At 41.5% G+C, this 13777-nt stretch overlaps 1 protein-coding gene across 2 annotated transcripts in view; it reads right to left on the minus strand.

The window, feature by feature from the left end:
• ACSL3 (acyl-CoA synthetase long chain family member 3) overlaps positions 1–13777 on the minus strand; it is an 85358-nt gene that overhangs the window by 32743 nt on the left and 38838 nt on the right. For both annotated transcript variants that reach the window (XM_019923494.3, XM_019923491.3), the window contains exon 2: positions 2309–2725. In XM_019923494.3, coding sequence (XP_019779053.2) covers positions 2309–2686 — 378 coding nt within the window. In that variant the 5' untranslated portion in view covers positions 2687–2725. The remainder of the gene's footprint in view (positions 1–2308; positions 2726–13777) is intronic.

Below are 13777 nucleotides of genomic sequence, written 5' to 3' on the forward strand. Positions count from 1 at the left end.
GACTGAAAGTGCTAGCTCCATAAATGCGTGTAGTGTGTGTATCCTGTAGTGTGCGCAGGATACTAGAGAAAAAATAAGCTTCCTGCTAAAACAGGCTTTCTGTTATATATGCTTTCATTAAAAGTAAGAGAACCCAATCTTTGAATTCAAATAGCAGTAGGAATTGTCAAAGGACAAAAATGAATGTTTATTTTAGACACAAAAAGCACAGAAAAGAAGGCAGAGGAGTGGAAAACTTTAGCACTTAAAAAATGTAGTGTTTTCAGTACCTTTTATAACTACCAGATCTCGCAAAGACAGAATCAAGGAAGGTACACCATAAAAAGTAGCAACTAAATATGACAAAAATCAGACATCAGTATGATAAAGTGTTTTGCAAATTATAATCTATAGGCTAGAGAAGAGTAATCAAACATGCTGAACTGCATGACTTCAATTTCTCGAAATGTGCTATTAACTAACCCCAGCGAGATCTTAATTTAGCAAAAAAAGGGGAAAAAAATTATTTAAGTGAGGCAAAACTACGTCACCAAAAGAAACAGGGAAAATGCCTTAAAAGTAGAGTGACCACAGGATTTATCCAAATCACCCTGGCGACTGTAGGGGGCACTATTAATGCCAGAACAACAAGTGTAAGTCAGGAGGGGTCCAGGCACAACAGGATAAAACATCACTCCATTCGAAGGTTAGGAACACATACAGATTCTGTTGTCTAGAGTTAAAATAATGTTTCTGAATTTCGAGGCGTCACTGATTATTAACTTGCGTGCCATCTCCTTTACGTTTACAAGATGATGACTGGAATTTGTGTGGTAAGTGGCAACATTAATGGACCATTAAGTCAAACAACATCCTTCTCACTCCCCTCCCCACATTCTGCAGTAACAGGAGTAAATCTGAGCGTTTCATTCCATAGCTGTGCTTATTTGGACTCTCCTCCAAGATCTGAGAGTTCCTTCATGATTAACAGAAAAAAGACAGCTGGAGTCAGGATGTAGTTGGAAAAAGAGGGTAAGGGAAAAACAACTGTGCCCACACAGGTATTAAACCTATAACCTAACCAAATTATCAACTAACTACAGATCATCTTACTGCCTCTAAAAAAACTTGATCTTCAATTCTCACCTACCAGAACTTCAAGAACCGTTTATAAGAAACTCACATACCCAAGTTCATAAACAGCATTTTCATGACATTTCTATACTTATTACCCCTCACAGGGCTGCACTACTCCATGATATAAGTCTTTAGATTCATTCATACAATTTTGCCCAGTGAATTCCCAAGATGATAATAAAAGCTAGAGCATTTACACTAGATACCACAAACTGTGCCACACACATACCTGTAGAATGTACACACACAAACACACACACTCTCACTCCCTTTCTCTATTAATCCTCTCAACAACTCTGAGCTGGGATTATTTAAGGAGATTGGAGCTAGACACCCTGGGTTCTGGTCCCAGCTTCACCACCTGCTAGCTACAATGCCCTTGGGTAAGTTACCTAACCTATCTGTGCCTCAGTGCCATCATCTGTAAAGGAGGGATATCCCGACCACACTAACCCGTAGGGCTATTGTAAGTCTTAAATAAGTTGATGTGTGTGAAGCTCTTAAAACGGCCTGGCTCATAAGAAATGCTAATAAATGTCAGCAATGATCATTACCTCCATGTTAAAGAAACTGAGGCAAATGTGTTATGTAGCTTTTCGGAAGTCACACACAGCTAGTAAGTGGCAAAGCCGACATTCGAACCCACGGTCTGTATCTGGAGTCCAGGCTCTCAAGCACTGTTACACTGCCTCTAAGGATGTCTTATCCTCTGTTTCAAATCAATAATGGCAAGTTCTATATCTGTGAAAAGAAATTCTTAGAAAACCAAAGCACTTGCCACAAACCCAAGTACCAAAGTACTTTGTATCCAATGGAACATTATAATCAGAAAAAGCAGGTCACACCCCAAAACCCAGAGCAATCTCGAGCTCACAGGCGCTTCTGGAACTACCAGGGAATATAGTTGCAAACCCCAAACTGCCCTAGACATTCTATTCCAAGTCCTGGTAGCCATTCAGGCTCAGAAGTGCCCCACACCAGTGAGTGATCTCAAGGTCTTCGTGAAAATTCGGAACAAATCCATTCCGGGGGTACAGAAGGAGAAAAAAGCGCAGTCTAGTCCCCTTCTACCCCGTTTCTCCTGCCACATGAGCAAATTCCAACAGAAGCAGGCCGTGCTTGTCCCCTGCCACCATTTCTAAGCGTACATTCTATTCAGAGCGAATTCAAAGGCAATAAAAAGCCACATTACCTTTTTAAAAATTTTTCCGTTTGGCTGCACTTCATCTTCCTCATTTAAAATTTCACGTGTTCCCAGGAGTCTCTTGTCCTTGAATTTGTTTTTCGCGTGCATAAAAACTTTATCTAGTGTATCACATCCAGGGTATAATACTGAGGCCAAGCCATCCAGGCTGTTAACAGACCTGTACGCAGACTCGGGTTTTGAATTTACAGGCTTCGCTTTAATTTGGTTTGATTTTTCTTGTCTTGACTCAGACAAAAAATAATATGGAATATATGTTAAAATAGTATAAAGTGATATTATAAAATGTATGAAATATAAAAGAATGGGGTTGATGGTATGTTTTAGCTTCATAGTCGATGGCTTTGAAGATATGTGGTTATTCATAGTGCTCAAAAAGTAGAATTAACAGATTTCTGTAAGAATCTAGAAGGAAAAGAAAGAAAGTTATTAGTCAAAAAATCATTCTTAAGTAACTTTAAAGAAGAAGTCTTCATATCAGATAGGCACACGATTTTTTTTCCCAATAAGCAGCAGCTAGTATACTGGCCGCCAGCAATGTCCTGTCCACTCTTGATATTTATAGGATACACATTTATGCCATATCTATTAACAACGGGATTTCTACAGAAAAGCTTCCACATCATTCTGTAAACAGGTGGCTTTTCCAACCTAACCCCCAGTAACCACCAATACTTCCCAGTCGTGAAGAGGAAGCAAACCAGAAGACCTACAAGAGAATGGAGACCAACAATGCACCCATTTCCTGTTCTTCAGTGTCTCGTTACATTAGAGATGGCAGACACTTAGCACATATGCCACATTCTCCTCTCTCCCGACCCCTGCAGCCACTGCTGAATCATCACTGCTTTCTTTCCCAGGGAGCCCCCTTCTCCCACTCTAGGCAGCAACAAGCAATTGGAGTTAGCAAACCATATGAAATTCACTTCCCACAGTGATTCTAGATATTTTTCAATTTAGGCAGGTTAAATTGTGAAGCAAGAAGACAACAGACTTTGGACATTTTACATGTTGCATTTATCAGATTTATTGAGAATCTACTATGTGTCAGACACTGTTCTAAGTACAGGGACTATAACAGTGAAAGAAACAATCTCTCTTCCCATGGAACCTATACATCCCTTGGGAGAGGTAGACAAATATCACCAGATGGTGAGAAACCCTAAGAGGGAAAAATGAACCCAGTAAGGGAAATACTAGGTGACCAGGCAAGGCCAAAGAGGTGCTCTAGTATGTGGGTGGTCCACGAGAGCCTCCCTGGCCAGTGATACTTGAGCTGAGACTTAAAGGAAGAGGGAGGGTGGGGAAGAAGAACACAAGGCAGAGGACACAGCCTTTGTTTGGTAGGTAGGTGACAGTATCATTTTTGAAGAAACAAAACTGAAGCTAACTACTAACTGATTACTCCACCCAGCTCTAAATCCAGGATTATGATTTCTAGCATTCTTCATCTCCATGTCATAGAAATTCTATTCTAGGAAAGCATGGCCGAGAGATCTGAGGAATCCCTTCTTTCACCCAGTCTCCACTCAGGGCAGAAGCTCTACTGCAGACGCAGCAGACCAAGACTGCTGGGCACCGTGATTCGTAAGGTGGATGCAGGGAGAGAAGCTCCAGAGACCAGTGGCTACAGCCAAGCCCAGGACCCCACTCACAGAGCAGAGGACAAGCTGCTGCCCCTGCCCCTGCCCCTGGCTCTGGAGCAATGGCACAGAGGTTCTCCCCAGGCCAGAGAAGCAGGCTGTAAGAACACAGATAGAACCACTAAGCAAGCCCTAAGAGGACTGACCTTAGTTGCAACAGAGAACAGAGAAGTTCAAGCCTAATGGCACTATGGAAAACAATGGAGACTTTAGTGGTGAGCAACTAAGATGAGGCTGGTAGTTCCACAACAGGAACAAGCAAAAGAACAGATCCAGAGAAGTTCAATGGAATCATGGAAAGAGACAGCTAGGAAGAGCCCTCCTAGAGTCAGCACAGCTCAAAGACTGGCCTCAAACACAACCCCTACAAAGACCATCTAATTTAACTGGATCACCCTGTGGGGCAACTTATAGCCCAGGGCACTGTGCAAAACAATAAAGCCATCGACTGGCTATCAGTGGAGAATATTTGCTGGGTGTGGTGCCAAGAGGCACACCAGGGAGGCAGACCATTAAAGGGAGCCCTACAAGAACCACCGTGCTTCACCCCCTGAAAGCAGGGACTTCAAAGTAACTGTGCGTGTTCCCAAGGCTGTGCCCTTGAAGGAGCCCCATCAGAGGATGCATGCTACAGAAAAAGTAAACTTCACCAAAACCGGTCAGCCAAGTCAGCAAACAAGCAAGCAAACAAGAAAGTGCAGAAAAGGGGAAGGCGGAATCAGTATTCAGAACTGCTACAAAAATATCTAAAATGTCCAGTCTACAACAAAAAATTATGAGGTATGCAAACAAACAGGAAAGTATGACCCACACACAGGGAGAAAAGCAAGCAACAGAAGTCCTCCTTGAGAGGATCCAAATGTCAGACTTAGCAGACAGCGCATCAAAGCAGCTATTACAAATGTGTTCAGAGAACCAAAGGAAACCATTCTTAAAAAATTAAAAGTCAAACTCTGCAACTTTACAGGAAAAGGGACACCTCCGAATTTGCTCATGCACAGCTGGTGAGAAGCCAGGACTCCCAACTGACCTCTGGGCTCTGTTCACCATTCCAAGCTCTTTTCTTCAACAACATATTGTGTAGTACCCTGAAGAATTGAGTCCAAAGAATCTAGATTTCTGCCAGAAAGGGCATGGGGAGCCACTGAAGGTTTCTGTACAGAAAAGTGGCACAACGAAAACAACGGCCCTAATACTTTCAGGACATCAGAATTGCAAAGAATAGATGCACCTTAATAACCCAGGAGAATGATGTTATCTCACTAAGTACTCTGAAATTTAATTCTGCATGTTTGCATTTTGAATTTAAAAATAACTGTGATTTAAAAAACTATATCCACAGATGATATGAGTGTAATATAGAAAATCCAAAGGAACCCACTGAAAAACTAATGGAACAAACAAAGAATTCAGCAAAGGTTGCAGGATATAAGATGAATATACAAAAATAAACTGTATTTCTACACACTAGCAATGAATAATGGGAAAATGAAGAAAACAATTATATTTACAACACTTTCAAAAATACTTAGGATTAGCTATAACAAGAAGTGCAAACTTTGTACTATGAAAACCACAAAACATTGTTTAAAGATATTAAAGACCTAAATAGAAAACATCCTGTTTATGGATTTTAAAACCTAATATTGTTAAAATAGCAACATTCCCCAAACTGATGTACAGATTCAACACGATGCTTATCAAAATCTCTGCTGACTTCTAGAGAATTTTGTAAGCTGATCCTAAAATTCACATGGAAATTCAAAGTAGCCAGAACAGCCAAAACTTTTGAAAAAGAACAAAGTTGAAGTGCTCACACATCTCAGTTTCAAAGCTTGATACAAAGCAATATTAATCAAGACAGTGTGGTACTAGAAAAAGTACATATATATAGATTAACAGAATAAAATTGAGAGTCCAGAAATAAACTTTTCTATTATGGACAACTGATTTTCAACAAGATGGCAAAAAAAACTCAATAGGGAAAGAAGAGTCTTTCCAACAAGATGGCAGAAAAACTCAATAGGGAAAGAACAGTCTTTTCAACAAATGGTGCTGGAACATCTGGACATCTACACCTAAAACAACGAAGACGAACCCCTTTCTTATACCATACAAAAAATTAACTTAAAATGGATCACAGGCCTAAATATAAGAACTAAAACTATGAAACTTTAATAAGTACTAATCATTGAGTATAAAGTGTTTCAAGAAGAGTACAGTAAAAGGTAAGAGGCTAGTTCTGGCTTTTTCTGAGACATCCTCTTGAAGCAAACAGCAATTTATTATGATCTTAAAAGTCCGGGGACAGGAAGGGCAGAGGAATGGAGATTTTGAATAGATGATACCACACAGCTTGAACAAGCCCCCAAATCAGCAGGTGTTCAGGAAATAATCAGCCACCCAGTAGAGCAGGGTAGGGATGAGGAGATGAGAGATGAGGGCAGGGTATTAAAGGCCCCAAATTGTAAAGGTCAAATTGTTGTGGCCTTTGATGCTGAGGAAGAAACTTAGTTTGCATTCAAATGTACATAAACACACAGTATTAGAAAATAACTTTATGCAGAGGATAACCTGAAGGCAGCAGAAACTGGAGCGAAGGAAATTACATAAGAGACAACAAGTAATCATTTACTCCTCGGTCACAAGGCTATGGTGGGTGTGACAAGGAGCAGCAGCTAGGATTCCTGGCTCCTAACTGCCCAGAGGGTGGCAAGGGTAGCAGCTGTTCCTCCAGCCTTTCCAACAACTGAAATCTTTCTGCTTAACATAGTGAGGATGGTACTGTATCTGAATCGTCAACAGAATAAAGCTGCAAATTAGAGCAGAGGCAGTGAAAGGAGGGAAAACAGCTAGGGTGCCTTCAACTGAGACAGAAATACAAACAGTGAAGAGGTTGGCCAGTGGCTGGATGATTGGTGGAAAGGAAATGAATACAAGTCTTGAAAATAATGGGTTTAAGATGTCTGTGAGTCATCCAAATACACAAACTGTGAAAGTTAAGAGGGGTCAGAGCTGCCCAAAAAGAACACACAGGAAACCTCCAAGGTAAGTTCAAGGACAGAAAACTTTGGAGGGAAACTAATGCCAAGACTGAGAGGAGGAAAATCCCATGGAAAAGGCCAATAAAGTAGGAGAACTTGGAAAGGGCAGTGTCATGAAAGTCAAGGGAGGGGAGAGTTAATGGTGTCAAGCGTAGCCTAGATGTACCAGTCACATGCAATTAAGACATTTAATGTCTCTACAATGTTTTAGATAAACTAGGTAAAGTAACAAAACTTTGGTCAATTGCATCTTATTTGCTCAATGGCTACAGAAAATGTAGACTAGTGTCAACTGAAAAAAACGCACATCCAAAAAGTTGAGTGTTTATGTTTTATTCCACAGACATACTGAGGACTTGCAGTCCAGGAGACAGGCTCTCAGATAGCTCTGACAGACTGTTCCAAAGAGGTAAGGAAGGAGCCAGGGTGTATAGGAGTTGTTCAAAAACAAATCACGTAGTTGAATATCAAAAGATTTCTGTTAATTAAAGAAAAAAAACAAACATCAAGTTAATGAACTTAGTGCTTTTCTATATATAGGAAGATGCAAGAGTCTGGGCTCACTGAAATCATTCCTTTGATATGCACCTTAACTGTGTAGGGCCACTATTCTGTTTTTCTCTATCCTGAATGGGCTCATGGCTTGACGGCCACAACATCCTTCGTTTACTGATGTGGCAGGCAACATTCTTCATGCACACTAGGAAACCAGTCACGGCTACTTTATTATGTTGCCACATCTTAGAATATGAGTATTGGGCTTCCCTGGTGGCGCAGTGGTTGAGAGTCCGCCTGCTGATGCAGGGGACACGGGTTCGTGCCCTGGTCCGGGAGGATCCCACATGCTGCGGAGCGGCTGGGCCCGTGAGCCATGGCCGCTGAGCCTGTGCGTCCGGAGCCTGTGCTCCACAACGGGAAAGGCCACAACAGTGAGAGGCCCGCGTACCGTGAAAAAAAAAAAAAAAAAAAAAGAATATGAGCATCACCTTTCAGAAAGTAAACTTGAACTATTAAATCTATTAATCTTTTCCTTCACAGCTTCTAGGTTTCCAATTTAGTTTAAGAAGGCCTCATCCAACTCCATGGTTAAACTAATGGTATCCTATATTTTTTTTCTAGTATTTGCAAAATCTTTGTATTTTGATCTTTAATCAACATGGAATTTATTTTTCTCTATTGTTTAAGGGAAAAAGCTAACTTTTCCTTTCAGGTGAACTGTCTGAACCATTTATGAAATAAACCATCCTTTTCTCAATTAACCAGAATGTCATCTTCCATAATAAGTTATCATTCACACTTGGATTCGTTTCTGGACGCTGTTCTGTTTCTTGGATCCACCTGTCTACTGCTTTGCTAATACCACACTACACCAAAGACAGATCTACAATGCTTCTTCAACTGTGATCCATGGACCAATCAGATCAGAATTACCTTAGAGTATATTTTAAATAAAGATTCCTCAGACATACCTTTCCCTTCCTTTCTTTCCCAATACCTATAAGCTGAAAACTACTGGCAGACTCAGTTTTAAACAGCAGCCATGTGATTTTATTGTGCACTTATGTTTGAGAACGACTGCTTTAAATAGCTGGTAAGACCCTCACCAGCCATATTTTTCAAAATTTTCTCATCAATTCTTACAGATTAATTCCACATAAATTTTAAAGATTTAACATTTCTTTACGGTGAAACACAATTTAAAAAATCAGAGACTTCCCTGGTGGCGCAGTGGTTAAGAATCCGCCTGCCAATGCAGGGGACATGGGTTCGATCCCTAGTCTGGGAAGATCCCACATGCCAAGGAGCAACTAAGCTCGTGAGCCACAACTACTGAGCCCACGTGCTGCAACTACTGAAGCCTGTGTGCCTAGAGCCTGTATACTGCAACAAGAGAGGCCACCGCAATGAGAAGCCCACGCACAACAACAAAGAGCAGCCCCCGCTCACTGCAACTAGAGAAAGCTCGCGTGCAGCAATGAGGACGCAACACAGCCAAAAAATAACAAAAAGTAAATTAAATTTAAAAATAAAAAAGGAACAAATATATATATCACTTATATGTGGAATCTACAAAAATGATACAAATAAACTTATTTACTAAACAAAAATAGACTCACAGACAGAAAACAAACTATGGTTACCAAAGGGGAAAGGGCGGGAGAGGAAAAATTAGGAATTTGGGATTAACAGATACATACTACTATTGATACGTATGAAATAGATAAACAACAAGGACCTACTGTATTGCACAAGGAACTATATTCAATATCTTGTAATAACCTATAATGGAAAAGAATCTGAAAAAGAATATATATGAATGAATCATTATGCTCTTCACCTGAAACATTGTAAATCAACTATACTTCAATTAAAAAAAGGAAAACAAGATTTAGGAAAAAAACAAAAAAATGCCATGACAGAATATAGAAAGAACTCCTATAAAAAAAAAAAAATTCAAGCAACAAAAAGGAAAACTGGGCAAAGAATATGTACAGAGAAGCCAAAAAAGAGGAAATGCAGATGGCTAATACATACAGACAGTATTCTCCTGAACTTGTAATCAAGATTAAAATGAAACCATACTAATTTGCATCCAACAGTTTCACAAATATGTAAAAGACTACCATATATCCAGAATGCACTGAAGTATTCCAGCAGTACAGTATTAATATTTAAAACACACACACACAAAACACACCCTTTGCAATCCCACATTCAAACTCTAGTCTACAGAAAAGCAAATGCTTATTAAACATATAAACAAAGATTCAATCATTCATTTGCCAAATAAATATTGAACACAGACTCCATACCCAGACCTCTTCCAGAGGATGAAGCCACAGTCATGAACAAAAACATGGGAAGCAAGCAGACCACGCACAAGTAACTAAATACCGAGAGGTAACAGGAGCTACCGAGACAAATAAAGCAGGTTAAAGGGAATGAATTTGAGGGAGGAGAGGACTGCTGCATCAGAAAGCAGTTAAGAAAAGGCATCTCAGGGGCTTCCCTGGTGGCGCAGTGGTTGAGAGTCCACCTGCCGATGCAGGGGACACGGGTTCGTGCCCTGGTCCGGGAAGATCCCACATGCCGCGGAGCGGCTGGGCCCATGAGCCATGGCCAATGAGCCTGCGCGTCTGGAGACTGTGCTCTGCAAAGGGAGAGGCCACAACAGTGAGAGGCCCATGTACCACAAAAAAAAAAAAAAGAAAGAAAAGGCATCTCAGATGTTACGAGCGGATATCTGGGAGAAGAGCACTCTAGCTGAACCCAGGGAGAGAGGGGGACAGTGAAAGGAGACAAGGTCGGAGAGGATACTGTGAGAAAGGGGCCGGATCCTGAAGGGCCTGTCACTGTGAGAACAGTACTGACGCGGGAGACCGCAGCTGCTGCAGGAGCTCTGACAGGGATCAGGTGGCAAGATGACACTGGCTTGGACCAGGAGGAGGACGGAGGCGGCAGTGAGAAATGACCTGACTCTATTTTGAAGGTACAGCCCTGTATACAGCGAGAGAGAAAGAGGGGTCAAAAGTGACTCTCAGGGTTTTGGCTTGAGACGTTGAAAACTACTGAGCTGCCATTTACTGAGATGGGGAAGGCTGCAGGAGGAGATTTTGAAGAAGAGCAGTTCCGTTTTGTGAAAGGTTAACTTTGGGAATTCTCAGCCTATTTGTGGTATTTCAGGCATGAGACTGGCTGAGATGGCCTAGGGAGTGAGAAGAGGTACAAACAGCAGATCCTGGGGCATGTCAATGTTTAGAGGACCCGGGGACGAGAGGGGCCAGCAAACAGAGCATGAGAGGAGGGGTCGGTGTTGACAGAGGAGAAGCAGGAGGGTGGAGTCAAGGAGGACTGATCCGCTTTACACGTGTTGTCAACAAAGATAAATGGAAGCCACGCCTCCAATGAGATGAGACTTCACGCCCATTAGGATGGCCATTACCAAAAAAACAAAACAGAAAATAAAAAGCATTGGCTGGGAGATGGAGGTGGAGAAACTGCGACCCTTATTCACTGCTGGTGGGAATGTAAAATGGCACAGCTGCTACTGAAAACAGATTGGCAGTCCCTTAAAAAAAATTAAACACAGAATCACCATATGATCCAGCAATTCCACTTTTGGGTATATTTCCCAAAGAACTGAAAGCATGGACTCAAACAGATATCTGCACACCAAAGTTCATAGCAGCGGTATTCATAACAGCCGAAAGACAGAAACAACCCAAATATCCATGACGCATACATGTATAAACAAAATGTGGCAGCCACACAATGGAGTATTATTCAACCTTAAAGAACGAATGAAGTTCTGAGACATGCTACATGTATGAACCCTGAAAACATTACACTAAGTGAAATAAGGCAGACACAAAAAGACAAATATTGATTCCACTTACATGACATACCTAAAATAGGCAAATTCATAAGAGACAAAGGAGAATGGTGGTTGCCAGGGGCTGAGGGGGCAGGGGAATGGAAAATTATGTTTTATGGGTACAGAGTTTGGAACGATGGGGAAGTTCTGGGGAACGGCTGATGGTGATGGGGGCAGAACAATGTGAATACACTTAATGCCTACTATACACTCGAAGATGATTACAATGGTACATTTTGTTATGTATATTTTACTACAATTTTTTAAAAATAAAAAAAAATGAGGACTGGGAATCAGACACTGGATTTAACAACATGAAGGTCACTACTGACCTTGAAAAGAACTGTGGTTAAAGATCAAAGCCCAACTGGAGAGAGTTCGAGAAAGAACAGGAAGAGAGCTCTAGGAAGAGGAGTAGAGAAATAAGTAATAGGACAGGACAAAGCGGTTCCTTTTGTTTCAAAAATAAGAGATAACAGGAATTCCCTGGCAGTCCAGTGGTTAGGACTTGGAGCTTTCACTGCAGAGCCCGGGCTCGATCTCTGGTCAGGGAACTAAGATCCCACAAGCCACACGTGGCGGTCAAAAAAATAAAAATAGGAGATAGTATAGCTTGTCTGCATAGTGATAGCTATGACCCAAAAGAGGAAAGGACTACACTCATTCCTCAGAAACCTCAGAGGACCGTTTCCATGACCCCGTGGGATGCTCCAGTCCTCTACATAAAACGGCACAGTACAGTCAGCTCTCTGTACCCATGGATACAGAACCCACCGATACCAAGAGTCAACTGTGTGCAGAAGAGAGTGACATCCTTGGGTAGGAGAGGGTGAGCATGGTACCCAAGTGGAAGAGGTTGGCCTTAGATAGGAACAGGGAGGCAGATGCATGTGAGTGGGTAGAAATGCTAACAGGAGCTGGTGGAAGATCCTCTTCTGGGTGCTTCTATGTTATCAGAGTAACAGGAAGAAAAAAATCACTGGCTGAGAGGGAGGAAGAAAGGAAAGTATTAAAAAATTAAGGAGAAAGATTTGGGGGAGAATGGATACATGTATATGTATGGCTGAGTTGCTTTGCTGTGCACCTGAAACTATCACAACACTGTTAATCAGCTATACTCCGATATAAAATAAAAAGTTTAAAAAAATTAAGTATAAAGTAGTCATCTAGGAAAGCAGGAGGGTGAATGGAGCACGGGACAGAGCAGGATCGCCTGGCAGCTCGAAAGGCCCACCTGAGGTCAGCCGCCATGGATGTGAAGGGAGACCAATCAAGCTGGCTGTGTGCTTCCCAGCCAAGGTCAGTGGACAGAGCATAAATATGGATCAGGGAGAGCTAGATTAACCAAGGATGGGATTTCATCAGGCAAGTTCCAGAACAAAACAGGGGTAAAGAAAGGAAAGATAAGTAAACTAAGTCTGTTTCCAAGGCAGTCAGTATAATGACTGATAAGGCAATTTTAACTTGAGAAAGGAAGGCCACGAGGAGGGAAAGCATTTATGAGGAAACAGATCAGTGGAATTAGTCATAGAACTCTTGGAGGTGAGGCGCTACAAGGGTGTGAGTTGGAACCACAGGAGGTAATGGTCTGTGCAGAATGTCTGAAGTTGAGACTGCTGAGGCCGTACGGTTATCCATCACGGGGAGGTCTAGATTATAGTAACGGAGAAAGGGAAAGCAGAGGCAGACTGGAATATGAGATCATTTAAGGACAGGAGGTTAAGGAAATGAAAGGCTGTGGTATTGGAAGGATTGAAAACGCTAAGAATCATGATAGGATAGCAGTAGAGTCATAGGAAGCCTGAGGTTCTAATATTTAAGGAATAAGGGGATAGATGACTGTAACAAAAAGGAATTATGTATGGTAAGTAGTACAGTCTCAAGGCACAGCTTGGAGGATGTGGTAGTACTGTTTCAAAGGCAAAAAAACTGTTAATCAGATTAGGCCCAAGATGGAGTTGCTCATGCTAAGCCCCACGTCAGCAAAGCAAAACTTAGCTAAGTTTCTATGCTCAGCTCTCCCAGAAAAGGCAGGCATAGGTCAACCAATCAGTGTGGCCTGCTCAGCACAAGTTATCTGACCCAGTTCCAATACCACCCTTTGCACCATGTAAAGGAAAATAAGCCTGCTTTAACCAATCAGCAAATGCCCAGTATAACTTCCTTTTTCCTGCTCATTGTGATCTACAAAAACCTCTTTTTTTATACAGCTCTTTGGAGCTCCTTTCTGTCTGCTAGATTGGATGCTGCCTAATTCTTGAATTGCTGAATAAATCCTACTAGATCAGAAAATTGTGGAAAATTTTAACAATTAAAATCAGAAAATCTAAAATCAAAGAATGGCTAAAGAACTTATACAGCCATTACAAACAATTATGGACGATTATTTGTGGAC

The sequence above is a fragment of the Tursiops truncatus genome, chromosome 7, assembly GCF_011762595.2.
Source record: "Tursiops truncatus isolate mTurTru1 chromosome 7, mTurTru1.mat.Y, whole genome shotgun sequence".
Classification (NCBI taxonomy): domain Eukaryota; kingdom Metazoa; phylum Chordata; class Mammalia; order Artiodactyla; family Delphinidae; genus Tursiops; species Tursiops truncatus.